Genomic DNA, 21,106 nt, shown 5'->3' on the forward strand with positions numbered 1-21,106 from the left:
GCTCGGAAGTGCTGTCTGCACAGTCAACACTTGCTACCATGTTATTGGGGTTCAGTAACGTCAGCTGTTCCCCTGCTGTGCGGACGGCAATTTCTCCTGCTCTGTCCACATTCTCACTACTACAGATTTTAAAGTTGCTCCAATTACACCTCTGGCTCCTCTGTTTTCATTCTTATCCCTGGGCTCCAGCACCGCCAGTTGGCGCTCGGAAGTGCCGTCTGCACAGTCAACACTTGCTGCGGTGTTATTGGGGTTCGGTAACGTCAGCTGTTCCCCTGCTGTGTTCACGGCAATTTCTCCTGCTCTGTCCATATTCACTGTGCTACTTATTTAAAACTTGCTCCAATTACACCTCTGGCTCCTCCGTTTTTAGTATTTACCCTGGGCTCCAACACCGCCAGTTGGCGCTCGGAAGTGCTGTCTGCACAGTCAACACTTGCTGCCGTGTTATTGGGGTTCAGTAACGTCAGCTGTTCTCCTGCTGTGCGGACGGCAATTTCTCCTGCTTTGTCCACATCCACTGTACTACACATTTTAAAGTTGCTCGAATTACACCTCTGGCTCCTCTGTTTTCATTCTTATCCCTGGGCTCCAGCACCGCCAGTTGGCGCTCGGAAGTGCCGTCTGCACAGTCAACACTTGCTGCCGTGTTATTGGGGTTCAGTAACGTCAGCTGTTCTCCTGCTGTGCGGACGGCAATTTCTCCTGATTTGTCCACCTCCACTGTACTACACATTTTAAAGTTGCTCCAATTACTCCTCTGGCTCCTCTGTTTTCATTCTTATCCCTGGGCTCCAGCACCGCCAGTTGGCGCTCGGAAGTGCTGTCTGCACAGTCAACACTTGCTACCATGTTATTGGGGTTCAGTAACGTCAGCTGTTCCCCTGCTGTGCGGACGGCAATTTCTCCTGCTCTGTCCACATTCTCACTACTACAGATTTTAAAGTTGCTCCAATTACACCTCTGGCTCCTCTGTTTTCATTCTTATCCCTGGGCTCCAGCACCGCCAGTTGGCGCTCGGAAGTGCCGTCTGCACAGTCAACACTTGCTGCGGTGTTATTGGGGTTCGGTAACGTCAGCTGTTCCCCTGCTGTGTTCACGGCAATTTCTCCTGCTCTGTCCATATTCACTGTGCTACTTATTTAAAACTTGCTCCAATTACACCTCTGGCTCCTCCGTTTTTAGTATTTACCCTGGGCTCCAACACCGCCAGTTGGCGCTCGGAAGTGCTGTCTGCACAGTCAACACTTGCTGCCGTGTTATTGGGGTTCAGTAACGTCAGCTGTTCTCCTGCTGTGCGGACGGCAATTTCTCCTGCTTTGTCCACATCCACTGTACTACACATTTTAAAGTTGCTCGAATTACACCTCTGGCTCCTCTGTTTTCATTCTTATCCCTGGGCTCCAGCACCGCCAGTTGGCGCTCGGAAGTGCCGTCTGCACAGTCAACACTTGCTGCGGTGTTATTGGGGTTCGGTAACGTCAGCTGTTCCCCTGCTGTGTTCACGGCAATTTCTCCTGCTCTGTCCATATTCACTGTGCTACTTATTTAAAACTTGCTCCAATTACACCTCTGGCTCCTCCGTTTTTAGTATTTACCCTGGGCTCCAATACTGCTAGTTGCTGCTCAGAAGTGCCGTCTGCACAGTCAACGCTTGCTCCAGTGTTATTGGGATTCAGTAACGTCAGCTGATCCCCAGCTGTGTGTCCGGCAAATTCTCCTGCTTTGTCCACATCCACTGTAGTACGGATTTAAAACCTCCTCCAAATACACCTCTGGCTCTTCTGTTTTTAGTATTTACCCTGGGCTCCAGCACCGCCAGCTGGTTCTCGGCAGTTCCATTGGCTCTTGTACCTTCTGCTACCCATCCGGGTTCCAGTACCGTCAGCTGGTTCTCGGCAGTGTCTTTGGCACGGGTACTCCCTCCTGCCCAGCCTGGTTCCAGCACGCCAGCTGTTTCCGGGTAGTGTCAACGTCACTTTGCCTCCAATGCGTTGTCCTGTCGTGTTGCGGTCGGGTTAGCCGACTCTATGGTGCCTGCAGTTTAGGTGACTCCTATGTGGGCTGCGGGATCTGGCAATGAAGGCTGGTTCCATAGTGCCAATAGGACAAGCACCCTCTGTAGGACTGTGGGTTTTGGTAACTGCGGCCGGCTCGCGGCCTTGAACTTTTTTTTTACATGGGTACCTTCTGCTACCCATCCGGGTTCCAGTACCGTCAGCTGGTTCTCGGCAGTGCCTTTGGATTAGGTGCCTCCTTCTCGGTATCCAAGTTCCACCAACGTCTGCTGGTCCTTGGTAGTGCTTTCTGGCACAGGTACCTCCTGCTTAGTAACCGAGTTCCAGTAACATCAGCTGGTCCTCGGTAGTTCCATTGGCTCTTGTACCTTCTGCTACCCATCCGGGTTCCAGTACCGTCAGCTGGTCCTCGGTAGTTCCATTTGCTCTTGTATCTTCTGCTACCCATCCGGGTTCCAGTACCGTCAGCTGGTTCTCGGCAGTGCCTTTGGATTAGGTGCCTCCTTCTCGGTATCCAAGTTCCACCAACGTCTGCTGGTCCTTGGTAGTGCTTTCTGGCACAGGTACCTCCTGCTTAGTAACCGAGTTCCAGTAACATCAGCTGGTCCTCGGTAGTTCCATTGGCTCTTGTACCTTCTGCTACCCATCCGGGTTCCAGTACCGTCAGCTGGTCCTCGGTAGTTCCATTTGCTCTTGTATCTTCTGCTACCCATCCGGGTTCCAGTACCGTCAGCTGGTTCTCGGCAGTGCCTTTGGATTAGGTGCCTCCTTCTCGGTATCCAAGTTCCACCAACGTCTGCTGGTCCTTGGTAGTGCTTTCTGGCACAGGTACCTCCTGCTTAGTAACCGAGTTCCAGTAACATCAGCTGGTCCTCGGTAGTTCCATTGGCTCTTGTACCTTCTGCTACCCATCCGGGTTCCAGTACCGTCAGCTGGTCCTCGGTAGTTCCATTTGCTCTTGTATCTTCTGCTACCCATCCGGGTTCCAGTACCGTCAGCTGGTCCTCGGTAGTTCCATTTGCTCTTGTATCTTCTGCTACCCATCCGGGTTCCAGTACCGTCAGCTGGTTCTCGGCAGTGCCTTTGGATTAGGTGCCTCCTTCTCGGTATCCAAGTTCCACCAACGTCTGCTGGTCCTTGGTAGTGCTTTCTGGCACAGGTACCTCCTGCTTAGTAACCGAGTTCCAGTAACATCAGCTGGTCCTCGGTAGTTCCATTGGCTCTTGTACCTTCTGCTACCCATCCGGGTTCCAGTACCGTCAGCTGGTCCTCGGTAGTTCCATTTGCTCTTGTATCTTCTGCTACCCATCCGGGTTCCAGTACCGTCAGCTGGTTCTCGGCAGTGTCTTTGGCACGGGTACTCCCTCCTGCCCAGCCTGGTTCCAGCACGCCAGCTGTTTCCGGGTAGTGTCAACGTCACTTTGCCTCCAATGCGTTGTCCTGTCGTGTTGCGGTCGGGTTAGCCGACTCTATGGTGCCTGCAGTTTAGGTGACTCCTATGTGGGCTGCGGGATCTGGCAATGAAGGCTGGTTCCATAGTGCCAATAGGACAAGCACCCTCTGTAGGACTGTGGGTTTTGGTAACTGCGGCCGGCTCGCGGCCTTGAACTTTTTTTTTACATGGGTACCTTCTGCTACCCATCCGGGTTCCAGTACCGTCAGCTGGTTCTCGGCAGTGCCTTTGGATTAGGTGCCTCCTTCTCGGTATCCAAGTTCCACCAACGTCTGCTGGTCCTTGGTAGTGCTTTCTGGCACAGGTACCTCCTGCTTAGTAACCGAGTTCCAGTAACATCAGCTGGTCCTCGGTAGTTCCATTGGCTCTTGTACCTTCTGCTACCCATCCGGGTTCCAGTAACATCAGCTGGTCCTCGGTAGTTCCATTGGCTCTTGTACCTTCTGCTACCCATCCGGGTTCCAGTACCGTCAGCTGGTTCTCGGCAGTGCCTTTGGATTAGGTGCCTCCTTCTCGGTATCCAAGTTCCACCAACGTCTGCTGGTCCTTGGTAGTGCTTTCTGGCACAGGTACCTCCTGCTTAGTAACCGAGTTCCAGTAACATCAGCTGGTCCTCGGTAGTTCCATTGGCTCTTGTACCTTCTGCTATCCATCCGGGTTCCAGTACCGTCAGCTGGTCCTCGGTAGTTCCTCAGCTTTCTTGTACCTTCTGCTACATTTCCAAGTTCAAGCTTTTTGAAATGGTTCTTGGTAATCACTCTGGATCTCCCTGACGAGGACCCTGAAGACGAGGACCCTGAAGACCAACCCTAAGAAGACGAGGACCCCGAAGACAATGACCCTGAAGACGAGGACCCTGAAGACCACCCCGAAGAAGACGAGGACCCTGAAGACCACCCCGAAGAAGACGAGGACCCCGAAGACGAGGACCCAGAAGACCAACCCGAAGAAGACGAGGACCCCGAAGACGAGGACCCCCGAAGACGACGACCCTGAAGACCACCCCGAAGAAGACCAAGAAGATGACCCTGAAGAAGTTGACCAAGAAGACAAAGAAGAGAAGACAAGCACCAAGATACAGAAAAACAAGAGACAGAAAACCAAGAAGCAGAAATACAAGAAGCTGCAGAACAAAAAGCGGAAGAACATTAAGCATAAGACTAAAAATCAGAGCAAAAGATAATATCTAAATTATAAGCAGAAGATGACTAAGCAGTGTATGGGGGTGAGTCCGTTCCTCCTCGTGGTGCCCCTGGAAAAGACCTGCTGCTGCAGGCCAAACTGAACGCGGACAAATCCTGTTGTAAATCTTTTGTGACGGGCAGAACGAAAGGTGTAATGTCCAACCTTTTATAGATAACAACTACAGGAATGCCTGTCACAAATAAGAATATGATGAAGAAGAAGAATATGAAGAAGATGAAGAAGTAGAATATGAAGAATGTAAAAAAAAGAATAATACGAAGAAGGTGAAGAAGAAGAAGGTGAAGAAGAAGTGGATGAAAAAGATGCTGAGGATGATGAAGGAGAAAGTGTGGGAGAAGTAAAAAAGAAGGTGAAGAGCATGGAAGTAGTGAAACATAAATATCTGACAAAATATAAAAATACTTAACATAGTTAATATTTCCGTAACTCAGAACATAATAAAAAAATATTAATTCCTGCTATTCCATTTGACTGGGCTAAACCTCTATGCCTTTATTGTCTCCCCCACCTCCCCCAATACATTCTACATTATTCTTAGTTGTTTTCCTTCATGTAGAAATAACCTACAAGAAAGGGTTTATTTTAATTCCGATATTTATGTCCCATTGACTTGCATTGGTTTCCGGTATCGGAATCGGCGATATCCGATACTTTTTCGGTATCGGTCCGATCCAATCCGATCCGATATTTCCCGATATCGGAAGGTATCGCTCAACACTAGTAATGGAGTTTAGATCACCTCCATGATGTATATTCACATGTTTCGCCAGAGGTGTATCTCTCTTGTTTCGAATATCCCCCAGATGTTCACCAATTCGGACCTTCAATTGTCTTTTTGTTTTTCCCACGTAGTCTTTGGGACATGTACACGTGCAAATGTAGATGACACCCATAGTCTTACAGTTAGCAAAATGTTTATTTTTGTAGATGCGTCCAGTTGCCGAGCTGGTAAAGGTATCCAAAATTGAAACATATCTACAGAAAGTACATTGTCCACACCTAAAGGTGCCTACAGACCTTCTATCCAACCAAGTCCCTTCTCTCTTAGGGGGCACAAAATGACTATGCACCAAATGATCTTTCACAGATTTGCCTCTCCTAAAAGTAACGGATGGATAGTCAGTAATCCACTTGGAGATATCAGGATCAGTTCTTAAAATGCCCCAGTACTTCCTCAAAATTGTCATGATTTTTGGATGCTGATCATCAAATGTTCCAATAAGTCTGGTCAAGGGGGTCTGTTCAGACCTGTCTCGAGGTACAAGTAATTTAGACCTATCCTGTTGCAGGGCAAAGTTAAACGCTTTGTTAACCACCCTAGTTGGATAACCACGATCCTTAAATCGATCCTTTAGGTCCTTAGCCTTCCCAAAAAAGTCAGAAGTAGAGGAGCAATTTCTCCGCAATCTCAAAAACTGACCTTTAGGGATCCCTTGTTTCAAGGGGATAGGATGATGACTCCCCCATTTTAAAAGACTATTAGCCGCCGTAGGTTTTCTAAAAATGGATGACCTCAAAGTACCCGATTCATCAATGGATATCTCAACATCCAAGAAAGCGATTTTTTTGCCTCCTATCTCATAGGTGAACTTAAGGCCCAGGTCGTTAGTATTTAGACGTTGAATAAATCCAATAAAGGATGCCTCATCTCCCGTCCAGAGGACGAGGATATCATCGATATAACGGCCCCAAAACTGAATGTATGGGCCCCCGACGACATCCCCGTCCCCGAAGACTATCGTGTCTTCCCACCAGCCCAGGAGCAGGTTAGCATACGTGGGGGCACAAGGGCTCCCCATTGCTGTGCCCCTGAGCTGGTGGTAAAAATTCTCATGGAACAAAAAGAAATTATGCGTCAAGACATAATGAAGTAATTGGAGAATAAAGTCATTATGTGGAATCAAATGGTTTCCTCTTGATTTTAGGAAAAATTCTACTGCCGATATGCCCGCTGCATGATGTATACTAGAATAAAGGGCTTCAACATCAATTGATGCTAAAATAGTCCCTGGATCAACTGTAACATCATCCAGTTTTGTTAGTAGATCAGTTGTATCCCTCAAATAAGACGGGAGGGCTGTAACAAAGGGCCTAAGTATCTGATCAAGATATGTACTCGAATTTTGGCTCAGCGCATCTACACCGGAAACAATTGGTCTCCCTTTCAGTGGAAGGTAACCCTTATGGACCTTCGGGAGGGCATAGAAGGTCGCAATTACAGGGAACTTAGGGAGAAGAAAATTAAATTCATTTAGTGATATCAAACCATCTTGTTTGGCTTGTTGCAAGATATTCGATAACGCCCTCATATATATAGTAGTGGGATCCCCTTGCAAGACCTTATAGGTCACGGTATCAGAAAGAATATCCATACACATAGATACATATTGATCACAGTCGAGGAGTACTATCTTTCCACCCTTGTCAGATGGTTTCATGACAAGGGAGGTATCATTACTTAAATTCTGTAATGCTCTCCTTTCCTCAAAGGTGAGATTTGGATTAACCCTATGTAATCTCGGGTTAATTTTCTTAATCTCATCAGTGACCAACGTTAAAAAAATGTCTATGCTACTTATGTCTCCTATAGGTGGCATTTTGACACTCTTGGGTCTCAGATTGGAAAAGGGGCCCTCCCCTAAATCACGATCGCCCTCCTCTGCTAATTCAGACAGAAGATGAACGTCATGAAACTCCTCCATGGAGATGCCCAATTGTTGGCATTTATTTTTATCATTAAGGGCAAAAAACTTTTTCCATCTCAATTTCCTCAGGAATAAATGGATATCTTTGACCCATAGAAAGGGGTCAAAACGGGTTGTTGGTACAAAAGATAGTCCTGTACCCAAGACCTTTCTTTCAATCTCAGTAAGTATATGTGAAGATAAATTAAGAACATTCCTATCATGATCAGTATTAGGCCCAGATGTTAGTTTATTAATAACTAACGGGTGTAATTTGCTGTTCTTTCCCGTAAGTGGTACCGCATATCCTTGTTCTCTAAAAAAGAGGAGGTAGAGGGAAATCCCATAGAGGGCGATGATGAAAGGGGTGGTCCCTGACCAGAAGGTCCTCTGTTTTGCCATCTTCTATATGGACCTTTCCTTCCTTGTCCCCTCGATCTATTAGGTAGTCTCGAGATATCCTTTGGGATACGCTCGGTGTCAGAGGACTCTATATCCGAGGAGGAAACCTCCGTCGTTGTACCCTCTTTTATGGTTAACGCGGGATATGCTCATTTTTCTCTAAAATCAGTCAGATCTCTAGTAAAACGTTTATGCTTCCTATCCTTCAGGATCAATTGATATTTTTCTACCGACACCCTTAGTGCTTCCTCTCTTGTGGAGAAGTCTAATGCCGACTTAAATTTAAGAGCCTTATCAATCTGCTCTTTCAATGTTGCTGCAGTTCTCTCAAAGGTGACCCTTTCTTCCTCCAACAGAATTTGCATCAATCTGAGAGATGCAGCCGTCAGCTCCTTCTCCCACTTGGACACGAGTGGGGTTGACCTACTCCTAGGTGCCGGTAACAAATTGATCCGCAAACCACGTGGTACTATCACTTGTTTTATGTAATTTTCCAGAGACTGAACCTCCCACCACGATTTAATATTCTCTTTATAGATCTCAAGCAGGTCAGAAAAAGTATTTTTAATATTAGGTTCCGTTGGAGTGATATCTCCACACTCTGCCCCTGAAAAAACTTCCCTAGCCTCATCAAGCCATCTATTAGTATTTAAAGGCCCTGACAAAAATCCAGCCATTATATAAGAAATACCAGAAAAATATCCAACAACTGTTGGAGAAACAGGGTAAATAAACTAACAAACCAAAGAGCAAAAAATACCCATTAAAAAGTAACTTTTAATTTTACATTTAAAAAATATGTACCAAATAGTACAGTTAGGACAAACTACACATATTGAGATGAGATGAGATACTTAATAATAAGGGAGTGGTGGGGATAGTCATATCACAATGAAAATAAATAATAAACCCTGAATGACCCTGGTAGAGGAGCTCTCCCTACCTAGCAGCAGAGTGTTTTCACCCTAAGAGTAAAATGGTGCCCCCGCTCCACGACGGCTGTCCCTCACCTGACCCTAAATATCCCTACTCAAACACACACACAAGAATGACCAGTAACTGCCTAATTGCTGAACTAGATATGTATCAAGCACCCAATAATTATGTCAATAGGGATAGTAAACAGACACATAAAAAATAAAATGAAAAGGATCGCCTAAAAAATGAGGGCAATCCTAAAGAGACAATAGCCAATTGCAACATATACTGGTCAAAAATTATATGATTTCAAAAATATATAGCAATGGACATTAGTCTTATTCAAGTCTTTCTGAGGTTCCAACTGGTATTGAGGCAAATATCCCCTTCAGACCCAAAGAATATGTGGCTGTGTGAACCAGGTCCAAGAAGTACTCCCAGCAAAACACCTTCACTTCAAAAATACATCAGATGCCCTTAATAGCGGTCCCTTAGGCAGATATAGAATCACCAGCAGGTAACATGTCTCTTAGATATAATCCCAAAATCATCAGAGGATCAAAAAAAAGTCCCGAATAGTCTCAAAAAAATTCAAAAATTATATAGCAATGGACTTATCTTATTCAGATCCTTCTGAGGTTCCGGCTGGTGTTCAGGCAGATATCCCCTTCAGACCCAACGAGTGTGTGACTGTATGAACCCGGTCCAGGAGGTAGTCCCAGCAGAACATATAAGCAGATTACTTCAGAAGCACACCAGGCACCCTTAGTAGTGGTCCCTCAGACAAATATGGAGTCATCAGCAGGTAACATATATCTTACATACAGTCCCAAAATCGTCAACGGATCAAAAAGTCCCTTCAGAATAGTCTCATAGTCCCTACGCGTTTCACCCCCCCTCCTCAATACGGGGCTCATCAGGGGACAAGTTTATATTAGAGGAGAACGGTGCACTAATAATAAGTGCTACCAAGCTAAAGTTCAGTCACACGTAAACTAAGCAGGACCCTGTCTTTATACCTCCCTCCACGTGCAATACGCCGTAGAATTAGACCCACCTGTGATTACTTACACAGTCGCCATGATTTTGGAACGCAAGCTGCGTACCACGATCCCCCCATCATCTCGTGTGATCAGTTCCGGTAGTAGCGTTCGACGTCATTTCCGCTTGCGTAAGTACCGATCTTAACTAGGGAAGTTACGCAAACTGCGTACTGATTACCTTTATAGACACTACGTGGACCTATCACACGGGGGGAGCAACCATCCTAAAGTGTATAATGAAGGTATAGTAAGAATCCCCACAGAGGGCCAAATATAAGTAAATATAGGCTTATAAATAAATACAGAAATATATTATATCCCTATATCATAATAGTGGATTATAGAATACACTAGAAAAAGTTTTCATATATGTAAGCAACAATGTTGTGACACAATAATAGAAGGAGCAAAAAGACGAAATAATATAGAATATGCTGAATGCTCTGTCATAGACAGGCAGAAATCCAAGCTACCCATAAAAAACATTAGCAATCAGTCAAGGTTGTCCCAAAATAAACCAGTATATATTTTTACAAATACTGGAACCTGATGATGTATATATAAATCCTTAATCGGAAAAGAGGGGCTGATATTGATTTTTGGATAAAGGCTAATACAAATATTAAATAAATAAATAGAGGAGGCTAGACAAAACTAGAAAAATTCAGCTGTTCGTTTATACCACCAGGGTTCAAGGACTCGAGCCAAAAAATCCATCTGGATTCCCGCTGTAGAATTTTCCTGTCCCAATCACCCTGGCGATAATGGGGGTTAACAACCTCTATTGAGCGAAACGTAATGGAGTTTAGATCACCTCCATGATGTATATTCAAATGTTTCGCCAGAGGTGTATCTCTCTTGTTTCGAATAAAAAAATGCCCCAGTACTTCCTCAAAATTGTCATGATTTTTGGATGCTGATCATCAAATGTTCCAATAAGTCTGGTCAAGGGGGTCTGTTCAGACCTGTCTCGAGGTACAAGTAATTTAGACCTATCCTGTTGCAGGGCAAAGTTAAACGCTTTGTTAACCACCCTAGTTGGATAACCATGATCCTTAAATCGATCCTTTAGGTCCTTAGCCTTCCCAAAAAAGTCAGAAGTAGAGGAGCAATTTCTCCGCAATCTCAAAAACTGACCTTTAGGGATCCCTTGTTTCAAGGGGATAGGATGATGACTCCCCCATTTTAAAAGACTATTAGCCGCCGTAGGTTTTCTAAAAATGGATGACCTCAAAGTACCCGATTCATCAATGGATATCTCAACATCCAAGAAAGCGATTTTTTGCCTCCTATCTCATAGGTGAACTTAAGGCCCAGGTCGTTAGTATTTAGACGTTGAATAAATCCAATAAAGGATGCCTCATCTCCCGTCCAGAGGACGAGGATATCATTGATATAACGGTCCCAAAACTGAATGTATGGGCCCCGGACGACATCCCCGTCCCCGAAGACTATCGTGTCTTCCCACCAGCCCAGGAGCAGGTTAGCATACGTGGGGGCACAAGGGCTCCCCATTGCTGTGCCCCTGAGCTGGTGGTAAAAATTCCCATGGAACAAAAAGAAATTATGCGTCAAGACATAATGAAGTAATTGGAGAATAAAGTCATTATGTGGAATCAAATGGTTTCCTCTTGATTTTAGGAAAAATTCTACTGCCGATATGCTCGCTGCATGATGTATACTAGAATAAAGGGCTTCAACATCAATTGATGCTAAAATAGTCCCTGGATCAACTGTAACATCATCCAGTTTTGTTAGTAGATCAGTTGTATCCCTCAAATAAGACGGGAGGGCTGTAACAAAGGACCAAAGTTGCAAAGACTCGGGCGCGTCAGGAGGAGGCCACCCGTCCCAGCCCCCGGTACGAAGGCCAAGTCGTCCGATTTCATCATGAGGCGGGGTGGGGGTTCATCCGGTGTCCCCAGTTCCAGGACGATGTGTTCGTCAGCCGGCGGGATGTTGAGCCGCGCCTCAAGAAGGGACACCCCGGTCGGAACCTCCTACCAGGCGACACAGTAACTTTCTCTCATCACCAGGGGGAGCATGGGTGGTACGCCCTGGATGTACACAAAGTGTCTGGGAGCGACGCCACCCCGCCCTCAGCCTCAGGTGACCGGCTAGCCTCCGTCGGGAGGAATGAGCCTTTTCCAAGAAGAGAGCCCGAAGTCTAAAGCAGCCCCCGGCTGCTGCTGTTGTTAAAGTTTTAAGTTAAATGCTGCCATTTTATGTTTTCCCCCTTTGTACAGAGACTTTGGTCCCTGCGGACTATGGCAGGTGGCGGACTGTGTTTGTATATAGTTATGCATCTATTTAGGTGCTTCCTATTGGTTTTATGCAAAACCGTGCCTCTTCTTCTACCTCAGACCTCAGAAGCAAAACCTGTCTGGAGTGGCTCGTTTGGAGGTCCAACTCCGGATCTTCATGCCCTGCAGCCACCCCAGGGCCCACGTAGAGGGTTTAGAGCAGGTCCCTCTTGCTACTGAACTGACCGTCGCCACTTTTAACCAGTCTGCTGCCATTGTCAAAAGTCTCTTGTCCTAATTTATGCTTTATACTTTTATAATTTTGTACTTTTGCACTTTTACACTTTTATACCTTGTTATGCAACGTTTAAGAAATGTGCCTCCCATAAAGGGATGATAGTTTTGTTGCAACCCGCGGACATGCTGTGCTTTACCAGGGGGGAATGTGGCGCCCCTGAGGGTTCGACCACCACAGGAATGCTGCACTTCTCCAATGGAGTGTGGTGTTCCTCCTCTGAGGTAAGGCCAGTGTGATGGTTGTGACCTAGCCTTTTGCATCCAACACCACATTTCTCCACCAGAGGGAGCTAGTATGCACTAGGTGCTGCTCCCCTGGTTACAGGGAGACTGGGGAACACAAAGTGGTAGGAACCAGTTAGTGGGTGTGGGTGGAAGAACAACTAGTTAGTGACACTTTAAATCTAGTATTTATTAGAATGCCATCTTTGATCTTGGTCCTTTTTGTTCTTTTTGGTCGTTCATTCGTTGGTCCGTTTGTGCTTTTTGGTCCTTAGTCTAGCCTTTGCTAGTCTGTCGGCTGTCACTGTGCTGTCAAAATTACTGTGTGTAATGTGACTTCCCTCCGGGAGCGCAGATCCTGTGTGGTTCTGCACTGGTAAGGGACACAGGCCTCGTACCCTGATTTTGGGACGAGAGGTAGGTTGCAGACAAGGAATGTCTCAACCCGGCCAAGGACCAGGATCAAGAAGGCCCGGAAGCTTTAGAGTGTGTCTCCCTAGCAAATGGGTCCCGGGGAGGATGCAGACGGAGCGGAGCACGCCACCTGTCCTCGCCTACCTGATCTATTCTGAGGGATTCCGGCTGCAAGAGGGGTACCGGCCCCCGACACCCGACCTTGTACTCTACATCCAGGATGGGAAAGCCCGGTTAGGCCCTGAGGATCCCACCGGGCGTCGGATGGAGAGGAATTGCCACCCGAGCCCTACACCTGAGAGGAGCTCAGAGGGAGACCCGGCCTATCTACACACGCACAGACGGGAAAGGGTGAAGTCTGTAGTGCAGGAACACTCTGGTGTAGGGTCGCTACCGAACAGTGGACTTCCTCGGAGGTAGTTGGACTCCCGTCCCTGGTGGCCGCAGGACTCCACGAGGAGCAGGGAGTCGCCTTCCCGCTAACGTCTCTGAGTGAGTAAAGCCTTGGAAGTTCACCCATATGGCCTCCGAACTGTTCATTACGCGCCATACCACGCGACGCGGTGCCCGTACTCCCCGCACTACTACCCCCTTTTATCCTGTCTTGCCTGCCCTGAGGCCTTGCTCCGCCTGTGGGGAGCAGTGAGAACTTTAGCCGCCATGATACCGAGCCTCAGCGGACTGCTAGCGGCGCTGGTGGTCCTTCACCGGACACCACAGGTGGTGTAGTCGTTAATCAGCCACTGAACCCGGAATAGCCCACACCATCTCTTTCTAATGTGACGGCCCTGAGCACAGGTCGGGCCCAGGCCATGGCTGCATCCCATTTCTTCAACACAGGGCCCGACACCGAGTCCCCCAACACCCAAGGTAAAACACGGGCTTTCTGAGTAGAGGCGTCACATAATCTCTTTTACGTTCATGTTTATGGACTGGTATCTACCACTATATGGTCACCATATGGAGGTAATATCAATGCTGGTCTTTGTATATACAGGGTGGGCCATTTATATGGATACACCTAAATTAAATGGGAATGGTTGGTGATATCAACTTCCTGTGTGTGGCACATTAGTATATGGGAGGGGGGAAAACTTTTCCAGATGGATGGTGACCATGGTGGCCATTTTGAAGCTGGCCATTTTGGATCCAACTTTATTTTTTTCAATGGGAAGAGGGTCATGTGACACATCAAACTTATTGAGAATTTCATAAGAAAAACAATGGTGTGCTTTTTTTTAACGTAACTTTATTCTTTCATTAGTTTTTCACAAGTTTATGACTACTTATAAAATGTGTTCAAAGTGCTGCCCATTGTGTTGGATTGTCAATGCAACCCTCTTCTCCCACTCTTGACACACTGATAGCAACACCGCAGAAGAAATGCTAGCACAGGCTTCCAGTATCCGTTGTTTCAGATGCTGCACATCTCGTATCTTCACAGCATAGACAATTGCCTTCAGATGACCCCTTGGTGGCCATTCAACTGGCCCACGACGACCAATCCACTTTCCAGGAAACTGTTCATGTAGGAATGCTCGGACCTGACACCCATAATGTGGTGGTGACCATCTTGTTTGAAAAACTCAGGGAACGTGCCATCTTCAGTGCATAAAGAGGGCAACACATCATCAAGTAACAATTTCAGATATCCAGAGGCATTGAGGTTTCCATTGGTGAAGAATGGCCCCACTATCTTTGTACCCCATATACCACACCATACCATCAAGATACCACCACCATACCATTGTTTTTCTTATGAAATTATCAATAAGTTTGATGTGTCACATGACCCTCTTCCCATTGAAAAAAATAAAGTTGGATCCAAAATGGCCGACTTCAAAATGGCCACCATGGTCACCACCCATTTGGAAAAGTTTTCCCCCTCCCATATACTAATGTGCCATAAACAGGAAGTTGATATCACCAACCATCCCCATTTAATTTAGGTGGATCCATATAAATGCCCCACCCTGTAGATTTATTTTCATCTGATGAGGTTCCCCTTTACCCACAATTAGGGGGCACCACTGAAGTTGTAATCATGGATACCTGGATAGGGGCCCACTCAGATGTTTCGCCCCCCCTGAGCTGAACCCCTAGCTACGCCTCTGCTGCCCAGTCATGGCTCTCGTCCAGCCATGTCTCAGATATCCCCACCATGTCATAATTATTTTCCAACAAAATTAATTCTAATTCCTCCATTTTGTCGATCATTTGTATGATGCCCTCCTTTATGTCTAATATAGGGTGTATCGGAGTCCCTCCTTCAAAAATTAAACAGGATGTTTCTGACCATATCAAACATACCACATGCCCAGATAAAGTTGTAAAATGTTAAAATTACATATACTGGTGAATGTTTTTTTACACTATTGAAAGCAATGAGAAAGTGCAAGAACGCAGCAAAAACACTACGTGTGAAACTAGCCTGAGGGGTGGAGGAAGCGTTTTTCTTTTTTATTTCTTAATTTGACTTTTATAGGCCTTGCACTTAGTAAATAGGCTTTACCAGTCTGGGAGTCCCACTTATTACAAATGGAAAAAAAAATAAATAAATCTCATGCACGTGATTCCTTTTTTTCCTGACTGAAATGGAAAACTGTTGCATTTTGAAAGAAGCAGCATGTCAATCCATTCAGTTTTTTTGCAGAATTTTTTCACCATTGAAAGCAATGAGAGTGCAAAAACACTACATGTGAACATAGCTTAAGGGGTGGTTGAGGCGGGGGGGGTTTCATTATTTTTTACTTTGCCTTATATACAAGTTATTATACAGGAAAGAATGTTTCCTAACATTTTTTCCTGTAAAATTCTTTTTATTTTCGGTTTTGTATGTTTTATTGTCAGTCCGTAAAAGTGGCGTATTACTCTGACAATATTGTTCCCAGCAGAGACCTGGGAGTCAGACATGCATCCAGGTATCTTCCCCATGCTGTTCCCGTTCCATTTGAGCGCATTTTCCATCTATTTCAGCAATTTTCCTGCCCCCCCCCCAGACATCCTGGGAGGGTTAACCGGAAAAATGCTTGAGTTCCAATTGACTTCCATTATTATTATTATTATTATTTATTATTATAGCGCCATTTATTCCATGGCGCTTTACATGTGATAGGGATGCACAGTACAGTCTGTACTGTATGTACTGTATGCCAAGAGTGTGCAAAGCAGTCATCAAAGCAAAAGGTGGCTTCTTTGAAGAACCTAGAATATAAGACATATTTTCAGTTGCTTCACACTTTTTTGTTAAGTATATAATTCCACATGTGTTAATTCATAGTTTTGATGCCTTCAGTGTGAATGTACAATTTTCATAGTCATGAAAATACAGAAAAATCTTTAAATGAGAAGGTGTGTCCAAACTTTTGGTCTGTATTGTACATAGCAAAAACATTTACATAATCTTAACAAAACGAGTCAGCGAGGGCTCACAGTCTACAAGGGATGGGTGAGGATACAGTAGGTGGGGGTAGAGGAGGTCATGCAGTAATGTGGTGGGGCGGTGGTTACTGCAGATTGTAGACTTGTTGGAGGAGGAAGGTCTTCAGGTTTCTTTTGAAGACTTCCATGATAGGCGAGAGTCTGATATGTTGGGGTAGAGAGTTCCAGAGTAGGGGGGATGCGCGGGAGAAATCTTGTGTGCGATTGTCGGAAGAGGAGATAAGAGGGGAGTAGAGAAGGAGATCTTGTGAGGATCGGAGGTTGCATACAGGTAAGTACTGGGAGACTAGATCACAGATGTATGGAGGAGACAGGTTGTGGATGGCTTTGTATGCCATGGTTAGGGTTTTGAACTTGAGTCTCTGGGCAATGGGGAGCCAATGAAGGGATTGACAGAGGGGAGAGACCGGGGAATAGCGGGGGGACAGGTGGATTAGTCGAGCAGCAGAGTTTAGGATAGATTGGAGGGGCGCAAGAGTGTTGGAAGGGAGGCCACAGAGCAGGTTGCAGTCGTCAAGGCAGAGATGATGCGGGCATGAGTGTTTTTGCAGAGTGTTTGCTGAGGAATGCACGGATCCGGGAGATATTTTTGAGTTGGAGTCGGCAGGAAGTGGAAAGGGCTTGGATATGTGGTTTTGAGAGATCAGAGTCCAGGTTACCCCAAGGCAGCGAGTTTGTGGGAACAGTGAGAGTGAACAGCCATTGACCTTGATGGATAGGTAGATGGGGGATATGAATGAGAGGGTGGAAAGATGATTAACTCTGTTTTATCCATGTTAAGTTTTAGAAATCTGGCAGAGAAGAAGGATGAGATGGCAGACAGACATTGTGGGATTTTGGTTAGTAGGGAGGAGATATTGGGTCCAGAGAGGTAGATCTGTGTGTCATCAGCATAGAGGTGATACTGAAAGCCATGAGACTCTATGAGCTGTCCCAGGCCAAAGGTGTAGATGGAGAAGAGCAGAGGTCCTAGAACTGAACCTTGGGGGACACCAACAGATAGGGGGCGAGATGAGATTATGCTCGTTAATCGACTCGAGCACTTGAGCAGTACAACCTACTCATTACGAGTAACGAGCATCCAAGAATTTTAGTGCTCGTCCATCACTAATGACATTGTCTCTGATTGGAATCGGTCTCTTTCTTTTCTTCATCTTGTCCAGACGCCATGATGACTTTTCAAAGCCACAGCTCGTCTCTGCAGACTTCCATCTTCTCCGGTCTTGTGCAGCACATCCCAACACGATGCCCTTAAATATAGCAGAGTCATTATAATGCCCCTTAACAAAAATATCTGCCCTGCACTGAGAGCCTGAATAAATAATTTCACCTCTCTATATTCCCTGAACAAAATATGATCCACACACTGTCCCTCTTATGATACATGCCCTCCACACTGCCCTCTCCTTTCCATACTGGGCCCCCTCTTCACAGTGTCCTCTCACACTGTGTTCCTCTTATAGGGCCCAGTCTCTATACTGTGCCCCCTCATCACATTCCCCCTCCTTGGCATATTGTCCCCTCCTGGTTGTGCCCTTACTCTGTACCCCATGCTATCCCCCCACACTTCCCAGTCTCTATTCTGTGCCCTCTCACACTTTTCTCCCCCCATACTGTCTCCTCACAATATTCCACTCAATAGTCTCCTTACACATTTGCCCCTCCCTCCACATACTGTCTCCTCTCATATCCCCCTTCTAACCATACTGTCTGCAAACATATTTACCCCCTCACTCTCCATACTGCTTCCTCACATATCTCTCTGACTCCTCATACTGTGTCCGCACCTATCCTTTCACCCTCGCTCCCCATACGGAGTCCGCATACATTCTTCCCCTCGCTACTCATACTGTGTCCACATGCATTCCCCCCTCGCTACTCATACTTTGTCTGCATACATTCCTCCCCCTCACTCACCATACCGTATATGCACCCATCCCCCATACTGTGTCTGTAACTATCCTTCCCTCGCTCCCATGCTGTATCCATACCCATCCTCCCCATTCTGTGTCTGCATACATTCCCCCCTCGCTTCTCATACTGTGTCTGCACCCATTCCCCCCATACTGTTTCCTTATACATGCCTCCATTTCCCCCCTTGCTCCTCATACCGTGTCCTCAAATTTCTCCCGCTCCATATATTGTCGGCACCCATCCCAAATCTTCCCCACCCCTGTTACAATAAATCTTTGGTGTTTTTAGCTCCACTGGAGCACTTACCATTTATGTTGTTTGCACCTCTGCGGCGCTGGCGAGTGACGTCAGTAGCGTGATCACATGGCCTGTTCACACTGCTGACGTTGCCCTGACCCAGCGGTCAGGGCTTCAATTGTACACGCATCGTAAAGATGAGATGGCTGTGAAGCTTGAAAGCCAGCTCAGAGAATGCCTGACTCCCAGTCCAGGGGACGGCAAAATGCAGCCACCAGAGAGACACCTTGGACCGCCGAATCAGGCGGCCCAACGCCAGCCTCCTGCTGGCTGTGCTCGGGGCAAATGCTCCACCTGTTTCTCCTTAGATACGCCTCTGGCTGAACACATGATGAAATCTGAACACAGTCTTAGCACTAAAGATTATGTTTCCATATAGACTTGTGTTATACTCAACTAAATTTAGCCTTACAGAGTAGATTGTAACTATCAAATGTTTTTGTCCCCTGCAGGTGGCTGCACAAATTGAGATCGTCCTGCTTGATGTTCAGTCGTCTTTCAAGAAACACATTTTTTCTCTCTATAATGAAAAGTAAGATAATTAATTCTTTCATGACATCTACCGTTTTTCTTTTGCAGAAAAAAAAAAAAGTTAGCACAGAGTAGCTTAATAGGTGGCGTATTAGGGGAGCGGTTGTCAGTTTTTCTTTTGCAAAAAAAAGAATAATTACTACCGAGAAGCTTCATAGTTGGGCATTAGGAGAGCGGACGTCACAGTGTTACTGATGTCCGTTTTACTCTTGCAGAAAAAAAACAATAGTTAGTGTCAAGTAGCTTCATAGGTAACGCATTAGGGGAGCAGAAATTGTAGTTTTACAGATGTCTGTTTTTCGTCTGCAAAAAAAAAAAAAAGAATAGTTACTACTGAGTAGCTTCATAGGTAGGGCATTAGTGTAATGAACGGCACTCTAATTTTTTTATACACAGTTTTTTTTTACTTATACTGATTTTTCTTTACATTTTTTTTCTACTTTTTTTTCTACTTTAAAATAAAAATGGCCTATACGACAAGAAGATGCTATCCAGCAGAGGAGACATACACTTTTCTTGTCTCCGACATGGATTTAGGCAGTGAGGAAGATTCCACATTCCTCTATTTTTCTTCCTCCTCCTCCTCTTCTAGAGAGCAGGGATCCCCAGCAAGGCGCCTCGGGACCTAAGCAACCCCTCCAGCAATTGGATTCCACCCCCTGAAAATTATCAGCCTCTTATTCCGAATTTCATGGGAAGCCCAGGAATCCAATTTGACGTTACAGGCCTCACTGAAATTGACTTTTTCAACTTCTTCTTCAGTGAGGATGTAATAAGTCTTATGGTAGCCCAAACAAATTTATATGCCCAATCAATTTTTCACCCAAAATCCAACGTCATCATATGCCACATAGACCCCTGTAAATGCAGCAGAAATTATGACATTTTGCGGCATTGTGCTGCATAGGACACGTTTTGAAGCAATTCAAAAGTTTTTGCATTATAATGATAATGTGCAGTGACCTCCCTGAGATGATCCCAACTTTGATTGTCTATACAAAATTCAGCCAGTAGTTGAATACTTTAGCAGAACATTTGCTGAGGTGTACATCCCTCAAAGGGACATCTGTATAGATGAATCTCTGGTTCGTTTCAAAGGGAGGCTAAAATTCCAACAATACCTGCCCAGTAAGCGGGCAAGGCACGAAATTAAACTGTACAAGCAGGGTCGGACTGGCCCACCGGGGGACCGGAGCATCCTCCGGTGGTTCCAGGCAATGACATCTGCTGGCAAAGTGAACATGCATCACATGTTCCAGCAATGCGCATACCGACCGCTCTCCCCAGTTGTCTAACTGGGAGGAGCGGTGACATAAGAACCTATCAGGACACAACAACGCTCTGTTACTTACAACTAATGCGCCACAGTCTGCAGCGGTGGAGCATGTCTTCAGTGATCACCCCTCACTGAGCTTCCTCTCCCTGTATCACCCTAGACTGAGCCCCCTCTCCCTGTATCATCCCTGACTGTGCCCCCTGTTTCTGTATCACCCCTGACTATGCCCCCTCTCCCTGTATCACCCCTCACTGAGCTTTCTCTCCCTTTATCACTCCTGACTGAGCCCCCTCTCCCTCTATCACCCCTCACTGAGCTTTCTCTCCCTGTAATACCCCTGACTGAGCCCTCTCTCCCTGTTTCACTCCTGACTGAGCCCCCTCTCCCTGTATTACCCCTGACTGAGCCCCCTCTCCCTGTATCACCCCTGACTGAGCCCCCTCTCCCTGTATTACCCCTGACTTAGCCCCCTCTCCCTGTATCACCCCTGACTGAGCCCCCTCTCCCTGTATCACCCCTCACTGCGCCCCCTCTCCCTGTATCACCGCTGTCTGAGTAAAAGTTTTTTTCCCCACTACTAACAAAATGAAGCCCTTCATAAAAAGTTATGGACTTAAATGTGGCAGAGATTTCCGTAAAAAGTGTATGGGGGAATGTGAGGGAAAGCTCTTTCAATATCACTCCAATGTCTTATATCAGTGATTTAGGGCGCCCACCACTATTAGAGGCCACATTCACGATGTATTT

The 21,106-nt window shown here is 46.1% G+C and overlaps 1 protein-coding gene across 4 annotated transcripts in view; it reads left to right on the top strand.

Moving 5' to 3' along the window:
• The window catches only part of LOC141161763 (uncharacterized), a 647,860-nt gene that overhangs the window by 600,715 nt on the left and 26,039 nt on the right, over positions 1 to 21,106 (top strand). For all 4 annotated transcript variants that reach the window (XM_073647070.1, XM_073647060.1, XM_073647089.1 and 1 more), the window contains one exon: positions 19,005 to 19,084. In XM_073647070.1, the coding sequence (XP_073503171.1) occupies positions 19,005 to 19,084 (80 nt within the window). The remainder of the gene's footprint in view (positions 1 to 19,004; positions 19,085 to 21,106) is intronic.

The sequence above is a fragment of the Phyllobates terribilis genome, unplaced genomic scaffold (assembly GCF_046119375.1).
Source record: "Phyllobates terribilis strain yellow unplaced genomic scaffold, ASM4611937v1 Scaffold_1__5_contigs__length_1240528914, whole genome shotgun sequence".
Taxonomy (NCBI): Eukaryota; Metazoa; Chordata; class Amphibia; order Anura; family Dendrobatidae; genus Phyllobates; species Phyllobates terribilis.